The 18,825-nt window shown below is 49.4% G+C and overlaps 1 protein-coding gene across 1 annotated transcript; it reads left to right on the top strand.

Annotated features, from left to right (window-relative positions):
• Positions 1–68: 68 nt before the first annotated feature.
• SLC9A6 (solute carrier family 9 member A6) lies at positions 69–17,912 on the top strand. Its single transcript, XM_031594245.2, has 16 exons — positions 69–372; positions 3,452–3,651; positions 3,994–4,071; positions 4,682–4,758; positions 5,543–5,655; positions 7,351–7,456; positions 9,401–9,542; positions 9,771–9,876; positions 10,080–10,168; positions 10,366–10,479; positions 12,006–12,117; positions 12,327–12,480; positions 12,613–12,643; positions 13,593–13,672; positions 14,202–14,307; positions 14,747–17,912. The coding sequence occupies exons 1-16, from the start codon at positions 111–113 to the stop codon at positions 15,020–15,022; spliced, it is 2,046 nt and encodes a 681-aa protein (XP_031450105.2). The 5' UTR covers positions 69–110; the 3' UTR covers positions 15,023–17,912.
• The last annotated feature ends 913 nt before the right edge of the window (positions 17,913–18,825 follow it).

The raw sequence follows: 18,825 nt of genomic DNA, 5'->3' as shown, positions 1-18,825 counted from the left end.
CCGCGGTCTCCGCCCCTATCCGGGCTCCCGGCGCCGCCGTCCCCGCCCCACGCCTGCGCCCAGCGCCGCTTCCTGCTGGCGGCGGGGCCGGGCCGTGCCGTGCCGGGGCGATGGCAGGGCCGCGGCGGTGGCCGGGCTCGGGTCCGGTGCTGGCGGCGGCGCTATGGATCGGGGCGGCGGCGGCGGCGGGGCGACCCGGGGCTCTGGAGGAGGAGATCGTGTCGGAGAAAGCGGCGGAGGAAAGCCACCGCCAGGACAGCGCCAACCTGCTGGTCTTCATCCTGCTGCTCACCCTCACCATCCTCACCATCTGGCTCTTTAAGCACCGCCGCGCCCGCTTCCTCCACGAGACCGGGCTCGCCATGATCTACGGTGAGGGGCGCGGGCACGGCCGTCCCCTCCCGCCGCCCCCGCCCCCCAACCCCGGCACCCCGCGCATCCCCGGGGGCGGCGGCGCCCCGATCCGCGCCTTCTCGCCTTCATCCCGGTGGCGGCGGGGTGCGGGCGGAGCCTGCGGCGGGCACGGGCCGGGGGGCGCGGCGTGGCCTGCACCGTGCCCGGCGCTACGGGCTGTGCTGGCAGCCACGGGCGCGGGCTGCCGCTGCCGTTGGTCCTCCTCGTGCCCCGGGTGTGCGGATGGAAACGCGGCCGGGCCGAGGTCACGCGGTGCGGTTTGAAGGCCGACCGGCCCTCGGCTGGGCGTTGTGCTGGGGGAATGATTAACGCGGGCACGGATCCCTATCCAGGCAGGAGCGATGAGCGCGGCGTACAAAAGGCGTCTTCTGCTGGGTGTTGGAGTCCACTTGTCTTCGTGCTGCCCGCCCCGGGTGTTGTACAGCCACGCTTGGTCGTGGCTGAGCTGCCCGTGGATGGAAGCCCTGCTGTGAGGGTGGTGGCCCGCTGTGCTCCTTGCCTCCTGCTGTGCCACGGTTCAGCTGCGAGCGTCCTTCAGAAAGGTGTGGGGAAGCACACGGTGCCTGCGCTCACCCATCGCTGCAGGCCATGGTTGTCACCTCCTGCTTGCACTGTGCTCTCAGAGGGTGACCCTCAGCATCTCAGTTTCTAAAACACATCTTTTCCATTGTCTCTTTCACAGGCTGCACTTAGGGAGGTGTTGGCAAAAAAAAAAAAAAAAGTAACATCTCCTGTCTGGTCAGGTGGAAAATCCCGACTTCTCACTGCTTTTTGTGCTCTGTCCCTCGGGTCAGAACAGGGATGTGGTTTTGGTGAGAACCCGCTGTTCTGCAGCAACACCATTAAAGGTGCTGGGAACAAAATCAGGGGACTTCAGCTTGACCATGCCTGGCTCCTGTGATGCTTTCACCCCAGAGGACGTTGGTAGAAGATGTGGAGGTGCTGCAGCAGGAGGGCTGCACAACAGCCCCTCACATCTGGGCAGAGGAGCAGTTTGTAAAAGCTTGTCTTTTACAAAAAAGCCCAATTACTGAGAACTTCTGCATGCATCTCTTCCTGCTGCCTTACTTCAAACTCCCTGGTGTCTGTGTTCTCACCCTGAGTTGTAAGCTGTTGCTTCGGGTGGATTTATACCTTACAAATTACACTGTTGGCTCAGGGCTGGTGTTCAGGAGCTGGAGTTATTTCGCTGGGATAGACAGTAGGTGCTCAGCAGCCCCTAGGCTTCATTTCAGTGTTTAAAATTAGGTTCCCACACCCCAGGTACTTAGCATTTAGGCCAATTAAATGAGCAGTCTCATTTTATTTCGGCTCGGGGGCTGGCGGGGATGTGCTGAAGCTTCTCCAGAAGTTCAGCTTCCTTGTACTGGTTCCCTCTTGGCCCCTGGATTCATCCCAGCTGGGTGTTGGCACGATGCTTTTGGGTGCTCACTGCATTTTTCTTTCCTTTTAGTGTCCAGATTAATGTGTGCCATTGGCTTCCTGGTGCTGCTGTCATAATCTGTTAGTCTGTATTTTAAATCTTAGCTGAGATATGTTCAACAGCACCTAAAAAAAAAAAGCCTGTGGGCTTTTGTTCTTTTTAATGAGGTTGGGATAAATGCAATGAAAATAAAGTTGTACTTTGCATAGAAGAGCTCCATGAATTCTCTGGCCTTGCCTGCAGCTCCTTGCTGCTTGCAGCTTCCTGGTGTCAGGTTCTCACTTTTGTCCCATGTTGATACCAGGCGGCTCATGGATTGCTGCTAGAACAGTCCTTCGAATGCCAGAGGATTTAAAGCTATTTCCTAAGAGACCATCAGAAAGAAGAGGACATACTGGGCTTAGTCTGCTTAGCCCAGGGCTAGTGCTGGTGTCTGACAAGTTGGGCCGTCTGGGTCAGGTTTGTGCCAGGAGCCTTTGGGCAGCTCCCTTACATGGGAGGTGAGCAGGAAAGGTTGGCTCCAGAGCATTCCCATTCCCTTCCTTCTCCTGTTCCTGGCCAGAGCAGGGATTTGGCTGACATGTGGGGCTGGGAACAGCTGCGTGAGTAAGTGAGCTGGTGAGGATGAACACTGCTATCAGATGTAGCTCCTCTTTGGGACAGGGATTAAGAGGTGAGAGGTGGGTGAGTCAGGATCCTTCCTGAATTTCCAGCCGCCACCGAAACCTCTCCCTCCTTCCCCTGAGCAGGGCATCTCATTTCAAAGCCACGAGTCCTGGTGTCCCTGGGTGGGATTCCAGCTGAGGAGACAGAGAGCTGCCACAGGAGTTTCTGGCTGCGCTGCCTGAATCAAGGATTTTCCAAACTTTTTTGTGCAGAAGGCCGAGTGGGAAGGGTCCATGGGACATCCCATCCTCACAGCTTGTGGCTGTCAGGAGGCACTGCTGGGAGAGTGCTCAGTGCCTGAGAGAGGGAGCTCATGCTGGCAAATGCCATCAAACTGGATGCAAGACCTTTACGTGCAGCTAACGAGCTGTGCTGCAAACGAGGAGTGCCATATAAACTGCTGACTTGCAAATCCACCACACTGGACCCCAGCAGGCAGTGTTGGCTCACCGTTAGGTTGGTGCTGGTGGTGTGGAGACAAAGCTTGCAGGGCACTGAGCAGAGCTGGCCCCAAATGCTACCTGAGTTACTGCAGCAGGGATTGCTGCTGGGAAGCTCCCTGGTGCAGGAGGTGACTGTGTGGCTCCACTGCCTGGTGGATAGGGTCTTGCTGTGTGGGGAAGAAGGGAGCTATTCCCATTGTTTCATGGAAGGAGGAGTGTAGAAGTTCATAGAATGACTCTGCTGAGTTGGAGTGAGGGAATTGATGGCAAAAAAAGTGACCCCAAACCATCTGTGCTGTTCTGGCCAGTGCCTGTGAGCATCCCTTCACGCTGGCCTGGAACAGAAAGATGCTTACTGTCCTCAAAGCATTCACAACGGCTCCTGGTGCCTTTTTTTAATCCCCTGCCAAAATGTCTTTCTGTGCTGGTGATACATGTCCAATTGGGTCTCCAGCTGTAAATGCTCACAGCATCCATCCCTGGCCCTTTGTGCATCTCTCCCCAGGTGTCCTGGTTGGTGTGGTCCTGCGCTACGGCATCCACGTCCCCAGTGATGTCAACAACGTGACTCTGAGCTGCCAGGTGCAGACCAGCCCTGCCACACTGCTGGTGAACGTCAGCGGGAAGTTCTATGAGTATACTCTGAAGGGGGAAATCAGCGCCCACGAGCTCAACAATGTCCAGGACAATGAGATGCTGAGGAAGGTAAGAATGCTGGCAAGGGGATGGGGTGCTCCCCACCAGTTCCAGTGGGTGTGTGCAAATACAGAAACCCTGTGTCTGCTGGATCAAGTGATTGTTTTAGTCAATATTTGCTTTGGTTCTCCACGTTCTTAGCTAACGTGCAACGTAATGAAGCTGTGATTGCAGCTGATCTTAATTTGAGCTGCTTTAGACTTCGGCTTGTGGGTGTGAAAGAGCCCTGACACCTCTATGCCCACCTTTTGGGAGTACAGGGTATCTCATACCTCCTCCTTCTTTCTTTTTTGTCTTGCAAAATCTTAACAAACCATTCTACCGTTTTTTTTTTGTGTGTTTGTTTTACAGGTGACTTTTGATCCTGAGGTGTTTTTCAACATTTTGCTTCCTCCAATTATATTTTATGCAGGCTACAGCTTAAAAAGGGTATGTGCCTTTACAATGCCCACGTTTTCAGTTCCTCTGCCACCAGAGCATTTTTCATACTTGAGAGTACTTTGAAGCTTGCTTAGCAGCCACAGCTGTGGAATTGGGTGCAGTGTTCCCAGTGCACATAGGATGGTGGGAAGCAGGGTTGTGGATCTCATCCTTGCCCCAGGAAGAGTTGGTGACTTCAGCCGTTGGCAGCATGGATTTGTGCAGGGGTTTGGGTGTCAGCTGGGCCATTCCAGCCATCCCAACTTACGAAACACTTTGGAGGAGGGAAGGTTTTAGAAAGCTCTGAAATGGAGAGGGAGAGGAAAACGGTTCTGTTTAGCTTGCGGGAGAAGGAAGGAGAACTCATGCTGCATTAGGAAATCAGTTCCCAAGGCTCGGAGCAGCACCTTATTAAATACATTGGTACAGGAAAATATCCTCATGTTTATTAATGCTGCACCAGCTGTGCTGCTCTGACTGCACACCGTGCTGCTGTGCTCACACAGCTCTTGGTATTCGCACTGGACACAGGCTGCTGTGGGTATCTATCCATTGGCACAGCTTGAAATAAATTCTTAGTGAGGTGTCATTCATTTTCTTCCATTTTTTTTCCTTCTAGAGGCACTTCTTCAGGAACTTGGGATCGATTCTGGCGTACGCTTTTCTTGGCACTGCGATTTCCTGCCTGGTGATTGGGTGAGCAGCAGAGGCCGGGCGGTGCTGGGGAGGCTGTGAGCTGTGTGTGGATTGGGGTTGGGAGGTCAGGCAGGCTTCTCTGTATGCAGTGCTTCCTCTGCACCTCATACAGAACGTCTATACATGCAGCCAGCAGGTGAAAAAACAGGTGCTAACTTGAAATTATTGAAAGTGCAGTCCTAGCAAGCATGAGACACACGAGTGGAGAGCAGAATCGTAAATGTGTGTCCTGCCCTTACTTGCTGGAGACAGATGTCTGGCAAACACATATTGTGTTTCAAACTATTTGTCTGTGTGCACAGAGGGAGCTAGATAATTCCTGCTCTCAATAGCAGTATGTGAATGTATGGTGTTTTCCACTGGAGATCCAGGGGATTCAGCCAAGCTCAGCACCTGCATTATCTCTTCCTAGCTGGAAGTTTGGGATGTTTTGTAGTGAGGCCAAGTCTGTCCCACTGAAATGTGTTGGCATGAAGACTGTGAAGCAGTCCCAGAGGTGTTGCCATGACCTGTCCAATTTTCCTGCCTGCTGCTCTTTGTGGCCATGTTGCTGACAGCTTCAGTGCCATCTCCTCCCAGTGCTGTACTTTGGTGCTGTGCTGCCGGTGCTTTGGATTCCAGTTCTGCACTCTGCTTTGGGACCCTGTTGTTGCATCAGACTGAGTTCATGCAACGCAGTTCTTCAGTGTTCCTATCCTTGGGCAACTTTCGGGAGTTACTTTGGCAGATTCTGGGGAACTCTTTGCTCTGCAGATCTCAGCAGTGGCCTCTTCTGCTCCCGCAGCTCGGTCCTGTATGGCTGTGTCGCGCTGATGAAGGTCACCGGGCAGCTTGGGGGAGACTTCTACTTCACCGACTGCCTCCTCTTCGGGGCCATTGTATCAGCTACTGACCCAGGTATGTTAGGTGCTCTTTTTCCCTTGTTTTGCTTGCGTTTGGGGAAGAGGGGAAGAAAGGAGAGATCTGAAACCTGTGCAGTTTCCCATTTTCTGAATTTTGAAGTTAGGTTTATTTGCAGTGCTCTCAGTGGTCAGATTTCTTCCCTTTTGTTTCCTTCCAGTTATGTGTAATATATTTTCCAAACTTCTGCTTTTCTTAATTTTTGTTTGCTGTGAAGCCCAGTATCTCTTTCACCTTTTCTGGGTCCATTGGGACAGGTGTTTGCTTCTGCTGTCTGCTTCTGACATCCTGCACAAGTAGCAAATGCAGAACAAGATGTACTTTGTAGGAGGTTTTAGTTCAACCTTAATAAAACCAAATGCCTTCAGCCTCCATTTGGATGGGATTTTGGAAGTGGCTAATCTAACAGAAAATTGATCTTCATGAGCAGTACTGAGGACAGTAGTGACAACTTGGTCTGCTGAAGCACTTTGTCAATGAAAACTAAGAAAACCACACCTTGTCCAGCTGAACACCACGTGATTGATGGTTGCTTTTACATGGTAGCTGTTTGTTTGCACATTCCAGTTTCCCCTAAAAACACAGGGCCATGAGAGGGCCTCTCCTTCCTTCTGCCCTTTGTTGACCAGTTCTGGAGTCAGCCCGGCTGCTGCATTTGGGAAAGGTGTGGTGGAGTTGCAGTAGCTCTGGGATCTCTAAATACAGATACTGGTCAGTTTTACATGAGAGGGAAGGGCTGCAGGCCTGGGTAAGCCAAATCTTCTGCTGTTCTGAAACAGGTGCCAGTGGCTGTCATTTCTGACGAATTTGGCTCTTACCTGCTTATCTCACCATTCATTTCCATTTTTGAAGACAAATTAAGGAGTGTATGTATATGTATATGTGGTTATTACTCCTGATATTTTTATTAAAAAAACCCCAAACCTTAAAAAAAATCAAGCTGACTGTGATTTCCCAGCTTCTCCAGGCATGTCCCCCTGAGGCTGAGCCTCCTCCCTGTAGTCTCCCTAGGGGACTGGAGTGCCTGCAATGGGGAGAGCACCCTGTGGGTGTGTGGGGAACCCTTATGGCAGATGAGCAGAGGTCAGGCAGCCTCTGTAGGTAATGCTTAGATATGATGCAGAGCTGTTGGTGACACGTCCCTTCTTCAAGCTTGAAAGTAGGAGCAAGATTTCATGGGTGAAAACAGAACCCATAGGGGTTAAACCCCCATCAGTGTGCAAGAGGGAGTCCCTGAATATTCTCAATTCTAATGTATTTATCTTACTTGTATATCACAGAATCATAGAATAGCCTGGGTTGAAAAGGACCACAATGATCATCCAGTTTCAATCCTCCTGCTATGTGCAGGGTCACCAACTGCCAGACCAGGCTGCCCAAAGCCACATCCATTGTTGGAAAGGTGACCCCAAGAAGCTGGCTGGAGTTAGTTAGCAGCCCTTGGCAGCAGACTCTGCTCTCTGCTTTAGGATGTAGAACTGATGCCCAGGATGCGTCTTCCTAAAAAGATGGGAGGGTCAATCATAAAATAAACCTGTGTCTTAAAGAAAAGAAGGAAGACAGGAAGAGCATGGGGGCAGCTGGTGCCTCTGGAAGTACAGGAAGGCAGCTTTCTAAAAGGGACCTTTTGTCTTTGATGACACCAAACTGATGGCACCTTTTTGAATGTCTCTCTATTTTTCTATTTGTCAGTGACTGTTCTTGCCATATTCCATGAACTCCAGGTTGATGTTGAGCTGTATGCCCTTCTCTTTGGCGAAAGCGTCCTCAATGATGCCGTTGCCATAGTGCTGTCTTCGTAAGTGTGTTCTGTTTTTACTTTTAATTGTTTTGTACATTACATGTTGGGCATTGTGGGGAGCCACCAGGCCTCACTCCTGTAAAACAGGAGCATCAGTGCTGCCCAGACCAAAATTTCCTATTGAGTGTCCCCAGAAGCTGTAGTGACCTTCTGATCACTCTCCTCCTTGAAGACACTGTTGCAGAGTGTGGGTTGGAGTTACAGTGACTTGCTGCACAATGTTGTGCTCTCTGATGGCCTGCTGTCCCAGCCTCTCTGAAATGCCAAAAGCACTGCATCTCTATGCCAGCCACAGGATCCCACTGAAGCCCTTTGCTCAGTGTCTGCTCCTGCCTGCCCCCCACCCACAAATGCTGTGTTGGTTTGGGTGGGAATAGATGCTAAAGCAGCTGTCTGCTTTCTCTGCCCATTGTCTGTGTGCCCAAGAAGAGGGCATTGCTGGATCCTGTGCTGAGCTCCTGCACCAGAAAGTGGCTGCCTTTCTAAAGAGTGTTTTATAATATTCTTTAATATTTTATGTCCTCTGCATGTGGGACATATTTTATCTGAGTTGCCTTTGTGTTGTCATCATGGGAGCCTATCTGGAAATATATCGTGTCTGCAGTTGTGACAGGTTAACTTATAGCTACGACTAATGCAGAAAACATTTCTGGAATACTTGTCACGCTGCTTGTGTGGGCTTTACTGACGTGGAGGCAGCACTGTGAGCTCCATACTGGGTTGTATTTACTAAATCGAGCATTTCTGGAACTGTTTGCATCACTCCTGCCCTGCAAGGAGGTGCTTTGTGGCAGAGTTGGTGGCAGGGAACTTGGCTGTAAAGGGGAACTGAACCCAGAACTGAAAAATGGTGTGCAGTGTGGAGCTGGGCTGCAGCTTGCTTCTCCCAAAGGGGATTTCACAGTGGCTGAAGCATGGCTCCCAAAAGGCCTGGGCAATGGAGTTTTATTAGTGGTGCAAAAAAGGAGGAAGGCTGCAAAAGGGTCAAGTGCCCAACCAACATCCAAACAGGGGGAAACCAACTGGGATTTAACAAAAACCCACACAAAACAACGAAGCCACAGAATGAGACCATGGTGGTGAGTGGGAAGTAAAAGATGGATGAAAGAGATGAAACCTGTGGCTTGCACTGTAAAAGATGATGCAGAAGAAGCAAACTTTATGAAAAGCAGGGAAATTTAGCAAGGGAAGGGACTCATTACAAGCTGGAAAGTGTTGGTTTATCATTCGTGTTGCAGAAAAATGTTGGTCTGTTATTTGGAGGAAAGCTGGAGGAAGTGTGGGTGACAGTAAGTTTTCATTCCAGCATAACTCAGTAGGTTAAACAGCAACTGCCCAAAGGTCATGGCCAAGAGGCAGCCAAGGGATGGCTAACCAGGAATTAATGTTCTCAGCACGTGGAACTCAAAGAAGGCCAGTTGTGAACCAGCCCCGTTCACCCTGCTGCCCTGTGAGATTGCACTTTATGCTGCACTGCTCTGGGTGCTAAACATGGTGCATGTTAAATGCAGTAAAACTGAGGAACTTGCAGTTCTCCATGGGATATTTGCATCTGCTGCTTCTGTGGTGTCGACAGAGAAGTGCTGGCTTCCCAATTAAATGCTCTGTGTTCCTGGAGGGTCTGGCTTTATGGAGAGCTGATGCCAAGCCCCCACAATGCCATTGTAAATAATGAACTGTTGCCTAGCAAATGCATTTGCAGATGTGCAAGAGATGGGCTTTGGTCTGATGCTCTTGAGGGAGCAAATGCAGAGCCTTCCTGGGGCAGCCGGGCTGCAGGAGTGGGGCTGGGAGTGAAGGGCAGCTCAAGTGGCCAGGGGCAGTTTGCTCCCTCCCTGCTGCTCTGTTTTCTCATGCTCACAGTTTGCAGCAGTCATAGCATTTTGATAAGCAGACTAAGGAGTGTTTTGTTCTTGTGTGCATTTTTCTTCCCTATTTCAGTTCAATTGTTGCATACCAGCCGGCGGGTGACAACAGCCACACGTTTGATGTCACAGCAATGTTCAAGTCCATCGGGATCTTCCTGGGGATATTCAGTGGATCTTTTGCAATGGGAGCAGCTACGGGAGTTGTGACAGCTTTAATATCCTTTTCTTTGTGTTCTTTTTCTTCCCCCTGAGCTTTTTCATAACAGCTTCCTCTTTCGCTGTGCTGCGTTTCACCCAGACTCAGTGTTTCACGATTGTAAATGAATGAAAGGCAGCCCCATGGCCTTTGTGTGGGGGCAGGTGATGCAGTGCTGCTGTGACACACAGCTTGCACACCCTTTCACCTACGGTTGCTCTCTGAGTTGTCTTTAACCATCTGCAACGTCACCAAGTTCACCAAGCTGCGGGAGTTCCCACTGCTGGAGACTGGCCTGTTCTTCTTGATGTCCTGGAGCACCTTCCTGCTGGCCGAAGCGTGTGGCTTTACAGGTAAGCTCCAGCTCCACCTGGGATAGAAATCCATAGGGATGGTGGTGCCATTGGGTTTTGCTTCTTGCAGAGGGCTCTCCCTCTGCTTCCACAGATTTAATTGCTCTGGGTTTTAGGGTTATTGCATTGAACCCCATGCTGGTGGGGTGTAGCTTAGCTCCCTTTTTGTGGCCAGGAGTTTAACGCAATGCTGTGCTCCCCAGGTGTGGTGGCTGTACTCTTCTGTGGGATCACACAAGCCCATTACACCTATAACAACTTATCTACAGAGTCCCAGCACAGAACTAAGCAGGTGAGAACCCCCTTCATCCTCTGAATCTGCAGCTCAGTATTCTCTGCTTCTCTCTAGCCAGAGTGAAGGGCATCTGGCAGTCTGCAGCTTCGTTTTGCTAGGGCTGCTTCTGCAGAAGTGTTTATTCTGTGATGGATGGGCTAACCTTCTTGTTAAATCTATGTTTAACTCCCTTTTAATTTGTCTTCCTCTTTCAGTTGTTCGAACTTCTGAATTTCTTGGCAGAAAACTTCATCTTCTCCTACATGGGACTTGCACTGTTCACCTTCCAGAACCACATCTTTAACCCTACCTTCGTGGTGGGGGCTTTTGTATCCTTTGATGTCTTTTTTTTTTTTATGAATAAGAAAAGAAAAGGAGAGGTTCCTCATTCCTAGTTTGTGGTTTTTCATACAGATGCATTTTTTTTCCCCCACTCAGCCTCGCTTTATTTTTAAAAGAGGATTTATCCCAGGTAATGATGCTGTTGCTGGTTATTTTATGATACGTTTTCCCAGCTTTTCTTCTTTTTTGCTGTCTTGCCTGCTTCCAAGGGCCATCCATTGGCTGCTGCAGGGGCTCAGGGCTGGCTGTGACTGTGATGCCTCGTCATGTGGCAGCATGGCACAGGAGTGGCTTTGCAGATAGTCACCTCCTGAATGCAGCAGTTTGTTTCCTTTGTTCTGTGCTATTCCCTTTGGTTAAACCTGAAAAAAGCACCTTTTTGTCAAAATAGCATAGTAAAACTATTGGAGATGCTTTTGAGTGATGGAATGAGAAAGATTTTCCCTTCCACTGGCTGATGCTAGTGGGGACACACTACCAGCCCTGGTATGTCTCAGAAAAGTGAGAATCTGAAGGAATTTTGTTCGTATCACAGGGAAGCCATTGTGGATGTGCGGAATTATTTTCACTCTTTGCCTGCACTGAAGCACGTTTATACAGATGAATAAATGTTATCTTCACCAGTGCTGACCTGTGAGTGGAATTTGCTGAATTCCCCCACTTAGCTTTTGCAAAGTTGCTTTGGGGTAAAGGGAGGAAGAACATGAAAATGCATTTGGGTGCTCAGATTGCAATTATGTGCTCTGTCTCTTAGTAGGAACTGGCTCACTGTTGAAGTGGCTCATTCATGTGAAGGAACACGAAATACATCTCTTATGCAAATTCATGATGTTCAGGAAAGAACATAAAAGCTGGGAGCATTTTACATATTATTTGAGGCTGCACTGAATACTGGTGGCTGCAAGATTAGTTTTGCCATCTGGGCACTGGTATTAAAAGATATGGCTTCAAAGAGAAAAGCAGTGTGAAGGGGCTGCTCTTCCTTGTATCTCACAGGCTATGGAAACAGCATTAGGGTATTTTTTTTCCTTCTCAGCTGCTGCTGCTTTCATTTTGCTGAATAATCTTTGGGAATGAGGCCTTGCTTATTGCTTCAAGCCAAGCTGTGTGGTGTGCTGAGGAATGGCAGGGGTCGTGGAAGCTGTGAAAACCTGAGGTTTGCAAAGGACAAGTAGTGCTTGTAGTGGAAAAGGAGCACAGCACGGGAGAACGTGCAGTGAGAAGTGGTGTTTTTCCTCTCTTCTCTCTTGTCAAACCTGCCCTCTCATCATTTCCCTTGTTTATTTGTGTTTGTCCCTGTGTGATATTTCTGATTTGTTGTGTGTGCTTCGCTTTGGTGATGCATAGCATGCTTTTCCCACACTGAGCTGGGTTGTTGTCTTTGCATCTCAAGGACTGGTGTTTACAGAGCTCCTCGTGTTGCTGCTTGGCAGCAGGAATTGGCTCTGTGTGCAGAGGTGGGATACGATGGGAAACACAGGAAGAACGGTTTCCTTAACAAGTACAAACACAGCTTGCTATCTTCCTAGGAAGAGCTGCCAATATTTACCCACTGTCATTTTTACTGAATTTGGGGAGGAGAAATAAGATTGGAACAAATCTGCAGCATATGATGATGTTTGCTGGTACGTTGTTGCATCCTTTTCTCTGAACATGCTGTACATTGTTTCCCACCCGAGCCACCTCTCAGGGCTGAGCAGGACAGAGCTCTGTGGGACTCACCAGGTGGAGCAGGGGGGTCTGGGCAGTGGGATGTTGGTACCACGTTGGGAAGCCTGCAGTAGAGGTGGAGCCCTGTCCCAGATAGCTACTCCACTGTCCCTTCCTCTCACAGGGCTGCGAGGAGCCATGGCATTTGCCCTTGCCATCCGTGACACGGCCACCTACGCCCGGCAGATGATGTTCAGCACCACGCTGCTCATCGTCTTCTTCACCGTGTGGGTTTTTGGTGGGGGCACCACAGCCATGCTGTCCTGCCTGAATGTCCGGTGAGTACAGCCACCAGTGTGGCTGCGTGGGCATGAGAGCTGCAGAGCTTCCCCATCCTTCCCCATGCCAGGCAGCACACGCACCCACAGGCATTGCCTGTGCTCACCCTGTGCTTGTTTTCTCCTCCTCAGGGTCGGTGTGGATGCGGACCAGGAGAACGTGGTGAGTGCAGCTTTTGGTCTTCGCACTGCACTCCTTGGTGCAGGAGTTGTGCCTGGGAGCCTGGGAATACTCCTCTCTGCTCTGCTCCCTTCTTGCCATGGGAGGATTTTCAGCAGTTTGTAGTCAGTAGGAGTCATTGCTTTTCTGTGCCCTCTGGAGTTCTAATAGGGCTTTTCTTTGCTCAGTTTGAAAGAAAGCCTTAGAAGTGTTTCATTGCAGTGTTTAGACAGCCCGTGTTATTGCTGCAAGACATTTTGTCTCTCTCTTTGAAGTTAATATCAAAATCTGCCTGACACAGAGGTTCTCTGCCATCCCAGCATCTCATGCAGGACAGAAGTGCCATTCATTGCCCCACTTCATGTAGCATCTCCAGGCTTGCCGTGCCTCTGTGTGCTGGGAGCAGCCACGTGGCTGAGCAGGGACCATTGGTGGCAGTGAGATGAGTGCTGCAGCCTGGCCATGCTGTGGCTGTGCCTCTGGCTGATTTCAGGGTGGGCTCTGCACCCCAGGGGCTTGTTTCATTCAGTGCCTTTGTCTGGGTTGCTCATCTCCTGAAGAAAAAGGCAGCTGGAATCTGAAAGCCAAATTGCTGTGAAATGTATAATTGTATTCATAGACTCTTCCAAACAGTTTTGTGTTTTTATCCAACTAGAAGGAAGCACTGAGTGCCCATGGCACATGATTATTTGCATATTAAACCTCAAGGGAGATTGGAAAGAGGCTGGCCCTGTCAGCTGCCATTAAGCATGATTGCTGGCTGTGAGGCACTAACGTTTAGGGCCAGAAGCTGGAAGGCCCCAGCAGAAAAAATCTCCCTGAGGCTGTGAGTGATGTCCACGTGCTCACTGCACCCTAAGCACTCTGCTAGGGAGCAGTAGGAAGGTGTTCTCCTGCATTCCCCGGAATCAGCATTTTGCTCTTCTACTGATAACATTTTGCTCTCTCACAGGGCGTCCCAGAGAGTGAGAGGAGGAGCACGAAGGCAGAAAGCGCCTGGCTGTTCCGCATGTGGTACAACTTTGATCACAAGTATCCTTGAGTTGTGCTCAGGGCTGTGCCAAATCCCCCATGCCAGCTTTGCAGATGAGCCAGCATTCACTTGCCTGTCCCCTGGCCATTCAGTACAGTGCTCAGTCTAAAGCTGTGTTCCCAGCCTGGAAACCCAGAAGGTCCCCAAAGGTCTCTGGTGTCTATTCCCCAGGGCAGGAGGGTGGGGAGGCAGAGGGACATTCCTTTTCCTGCTGGATCAGTGTCTCTCCTCCGTCTCAAATGCTTTGCCATGAGCTAACATATGCTAGGCTGAGAGGTGCAGGATGATGGGACAAGGGATGCTGCAAATCCTCTTGCAGTGTCCCGATCCACTCTTATCCCTCTTGTTGGTTGTACTTAAGGGATAAGGTTATTTATCCCTTTCAGTTTTGTGGTTCCAGGGGTTTGTGTTTCTTTCCTTCCTGTGATTTCCCCCAGACACCAAGCCCCACTGCTGCATCCACTCCTGACTTCTTGACACTGCTGTGCTCCTCTTGTGTTCCTTGTTCTTCCTTACCCCTCCCTGCAGCTACCTGAAGCCTCTGCTGACACACAGTGGCCCTCCCCTCACCACCACACTGCCAGGCTGCTGTGGGCCCATCGCCCGCTGCCTGACGAGCCCTCAGGCCTACGAGGTGAGTCCAGTGGTGCCACCTTTTTGGTGGTGTCAGTGGGGATTGATGTGCTTGTGTTCCTCTGCAGCCTTTGGATGCCAAGGAGGAAGTCAGATGCATGGGCTGAGTCCCATGAACGTGTTGCTCTTTCAGCTGATTGTTTGGCCATGAAGGGTCACGTGGTGTGTGGGTGGCAGTTCCTTTGGTGCTGGCTGCATGAAGCTTAGGTGTCCTTTCTCAGGGTTTTCCAGCAGGGAAGTTCAGGTTTTTCCCAAATCTGCAGGGCCACAAGGTAGGAAAGGCTGCGGTGCAGCGCCTTTGCTCATTCAGCACCATGAAGTTTGGGTGATCCTGTTGGAGTTGGACTCAGCGATCCTTATGTATCCCTTCTAACTCGGGGTATTCTACGACAGCTGTTTGGGAAACATTAAGCAGCACTTTCCCTCTGTTCATTGCCCAGAACCAGGAGCAGCTGAAGGACGATGACTCCGACCTCATTTTGAACGATGGGGACATCAGCCTGACCTACGGGGATTCCACCGTCAACACTGACTCGGTCACGTCCAGCAATGTGCCACGGCGCTTCGTGGGGAACAGCTCTGAGGATGCTCTTGATCGGGAGCTGGCTTTTGGGGACCATGAACTTGTGATCCGGGGAACACGCCTGGTCCTTCCCATGGACGATTCGGAGCCGCCGTCAAGCATTCTGGATAGCGCGAGGCACGGCCCAGCGTAAGGCTGCTTGGTTTAATTGACAGTAATATTTGCATATATGATCAAGAAATGTGTACTACCTAAAGTCTAATGCATGTCTCAAAATGTTTAAGCTGTATAAATATTATTTATATGGTGTCAGAAGAATATAAATATTCTCTGCCAAGCACTTGTAAAGAACAAGCTGCAATTTTAAGTTAAAAACTGTGTTGACTGCACTGTGTAGGGTGGAACCGTTTTAGCGTTAAGAGTCTATTGCACACAGTGAGCTTCTGTAATGTGTGATTTGATGAAGGGTTTTGTTCCCAGCTAGGTAAGTAAAGCAGCTGACTCCCCGTCCCTCCTCTGAATGCAGGAGGTGCTGGCCAGCAGCAGGAGTTGCTTTCTGCTCAGATGACGGTTAGTTTTTGCCTCTGATCTTTGGATAGTTGTGCTTGATATGTCAGCAGAACACCAGACTGCAGGCTCTCATTGGCTGTCTGGGAACCTGAGCAGGGAACTGGAGATTTCCTGCTTTTAATGACCCGACAGCTCTGCCCAGGGCTGATGGCAGACCCCCCCAGACTAACAGCCTCATGTGTTAGGTGGGGTGAGTTGTGCTGGAGAATGAGCTGGTCCCACAGAAGCTACAGGACGTGCACAGGTTATAGGGCCGACTCTGTCTCTCAGCAGCTTTCTAGAAGCAGCCAACAAACCCTGAATTGGCGACCAGATTTCACATTTGGGAAGCGACTGTGTCTTTGTGCAAGCAAATCTCTGCTGAAGCCGTGGATGTGCTGAACCAGAGTGCGGCCAGTCTGGTGGCAGATGGCTGCAGGCTGCCATGGTGCCTCCACGCTTCCCCAGGGGCACTCAGCACCTGAGTGGTACTGAAGGGAGTTGTCCATCCGTCCGTCCTCCTGTAGGGTCGAAATCATTGCACTTTGTTTAATAACTCCTTAGCATTAGCATGCTGTGTGTCTGTAATCCCCACCTGATCTCTCTCACGTCTTTTACCATTTAATGAGCAATGTTTGCCAGTTGATTTTCTTCTTATTATTGTTTTATTTTTTTTCCCAAGGAAGAGTGCAGAACAATTTGTGATTTCACACTAGTGTTACAGGATTTGAGCTGTAGTTACAGGAAAGGCTATAAAGGTGCAGTGAAATTATTAACCCTGGCATCCTTCTTTTCCTTCTTCAATGGAGGAAAGCACCAAAATTCAATGTTTTATTGTCTGTTTTAGCTGCAGTTTTGCTATACAAACCTTTCAGGGTTACCAGTGCACTGTAGCCTGTTCTGGAGTTAACCCCCTCCAGAGGTCTCAGACAAAAGTGTTTAAAAAGAGAGTATTTGATGGAGCCAGGGGAGGGTGTGCCCTCCCAGCTGCTTTCCTTGGAATGAACTCTGCATCTCATAGGATCCGACCCTGAGACCTCAGAGCAGTTTCCCTATGGCTGTTTTCCCCAGTGGCACCTGAGAGTTGGAGGAGACAGGAGACACTGAAATTCTGAGTGTATATTTATGGGTGAGAAAATAAATTCAAATATATATTTTTTTTCATTTTCTCAGGTCTAAGTAACATTGCCTTAAATTTATGGATGCGAAACCAATTATTTTGGCAGTTTATCTCCAAGAAAATGCTTTCTTTTTCCTTCTGAACAAGATGTATATGTGTTGCCATAGGACTCCTCTAGAAGGGGGGTGTACTCTGTTTCTATTTAGGTAGGGAATCTTCCTTGCACCAGTAAATGGCAGTCCCGCTGTTAACGTAGCTGTTGGATTAGCGCTAGGCTCTTTGTTTCCTGCTATGCAGGAATTCCATAAAGTGTGCATTTTATATGGCATCTGTAACTTAACTCCATGTGTTTGGAAAAATAAATGATTAAAATAAAATTTAAAAAAAAAAAAAAAAAAAGTAGGTACGTGTTGACTTTAGGTTTACTACATCACTCCTCCATCCTTTTTGTTGGTTTTGCCTTTTTGAAGAGGTATGATAAATAACCACCTCTTGCTTTTTCCTGTGTGGTCAGACTGAATTCAACTGACGGTGCAGTCGCTGGGCTCCGTGCAGCAGAAGCATGTGGGTGCTGCAGGGCTCCCTCCTGTGATCTTGGCTGAGGCGCAGAGCTGCAGCCCATGCCACAGCCTTGGTGGCATCCTTCTCTTTCTCTCACTCTCCCACTTGAATCATTTATCCACTTTCTTCAAGCTTGCCAACAGATTACTGTAAGCCTTAGCTCTTGATGGCAGTCACGGCTCAATTAGTACATAAAAAAAAAAATAAATGAACAAATGATGATTTTATGGGGTACCTATGAACTGCTATTATCCATACATCACATAACCAGAACTATTTCACCAAAACTTTTTGAAAGAATGAATGTACGCTGCAGTTCAGGGGTGATGCAGTAAATGACTCATCTGATCCTCAGCTGATTCCCTTCTCTGTTCTGCAGCACGGAGCTCATGAGTGCTGGGTTGGGACGTGGAGCTGTACTGCTCTGTGTGCTGCAGGGGCTGGGAAAAGGTGTCCTGAGCCCCAAGGCCCTTTGCCAAATAGGACAACTCTGAGGAGGAAGTTAACATCTCACACAAAAATTTAGGGGAGGTGCCCTCCTTCTCTGAATTGAATTGTCATGGTTTTTGCACAGGAAAAAGCACTGTAGGTGAAGTTATGGTTTGTACTAGTACTGTCAATTTGTGTGGTAATGGCATTAACCCTGTAGCTGTGGTGTTTGTGCAGCTGATCTGTGATAGCTGATGATCACTATTGGACCTTCTGTTTACACTGACTAAATCCTTTACTGTTGCGTTGTACTGTGAAAGAAGGATTCTGGGCCTATAAAATAACTTTTTTTTTTCTGGAATTGTGCGTATTGTTTCCTTAATTCACACGGAAATAAACCTGTAGCAAAGAGAAGAGGTGCTGCTTTACCTTCTTGGACCTCTTTGTGGATGTACAGGGCTTGCTGCTCCAAGCCTATGTCAATCCATTGTGGGTCATGTAAAAGACAGCAAGGCTACTCGATTGTGCCAGCAGACCAGGGAACTCTTCTGTGCAAGGACACAGTTCAGTGATCAAATAAATGCCTTTTGGCAGCTCCTTATCTTCACAAACCCTCCAGAGAAGTGCAGCACACCCTTATAATTCAACTGCTGTGTTGAAATAGGGGATGATTGGGCTCACCGTTGCTGAATGCTCTCTCCAGCACACCAGTGCTCCCCAGTGCACATGGCTGCATTCATTGGAGCTGTTTTGCAGCGCAGGCATTGGGGCTGAGTGTCTGTAATAGGGGCAATGCTGCATAGGTGCTGCTCTGGAGGAAGGGAGAGACAGATCCCAGCATGGACTTGCACTGCAGATAGGTGCACAGAGCTGCTGAGCAGCCCCCATTCTATTAGTTCAATTAATTGGAGAGGTCATGGGCAGCTTTCAGCCAAGCCACAATACTCACATGGGATCAATCAAGCACTGGGAATTGGCCAGCACTGTATCTACAGCCTCAAACAAACCACAGGCCTGTTTTCAGAGCAGTGATGTATTCTCATGCCTGAGTGTTGTGTGCTTGGCTTGCCACCTCCATGCTGAGAAAGCCTTCATGTAAGGCAAAATTACGAAAACAAAGCAAAGCAAAAAAAAAAAAAAAAAAGCAGCTTTGGAATTTCTTTCCTTACCTCATGGTGGCACACAGGGATCTCCTGTTCCTGCTGGGCCCTCTAGATGGCAATATTGCAAAGGACAGCAACTGTCCATCTCCAGTGTCCTGCTGGTCATAAGGCTCACAGACCTACACGGTCTGTTCCTCCAGTACTGAGCTCCAAGCATCCCTCAGCCACCTGTGT

This window comes from Phasianus colchicus, chromosome 14, assembly GCF_987193195.1.
Source record: "Phasianus colchicus chromosome 14, bPhaCol1.hap1.1, whole genome shotgun sequence".
NCBI lineage: Eukaryota > Metazoa > Chordata > Aves > Galliformes > Phasianidae > Phasianus > Phasianus colchicus.
This window is presented reverse-complemented; position numbering and strand designations above follow the sequence as displayed.

What these genes read in the sequence shown, in the direction of transcription:
- SLC9A6 (XM_031594245.2), top strand. Translation starts at nt 111, where the DNA reads ATGGCAGGGCCGCGGCGGTGGCCGGGCTCGGGTCCGGTGCTGGCGGCG. An exon ending in ACAATGAGATGCTGAGGAAG is followed by an intron (nt 3,652 to 3,993) that starts GTAAGAATGCTG and finishes TTTGTTTTACAG; the next exon opens with GTGACTTTTGATCCTGAGGT. An exon ending in CCTTCGTGGTGGGGGCTTTT is followed by an intron (nt 10,480 to 12,005) that starts GTATCCTTTGAT and finishes GTACAAACACAG; the next exon opens with CTTGCTATCTTCCTAGGAAG.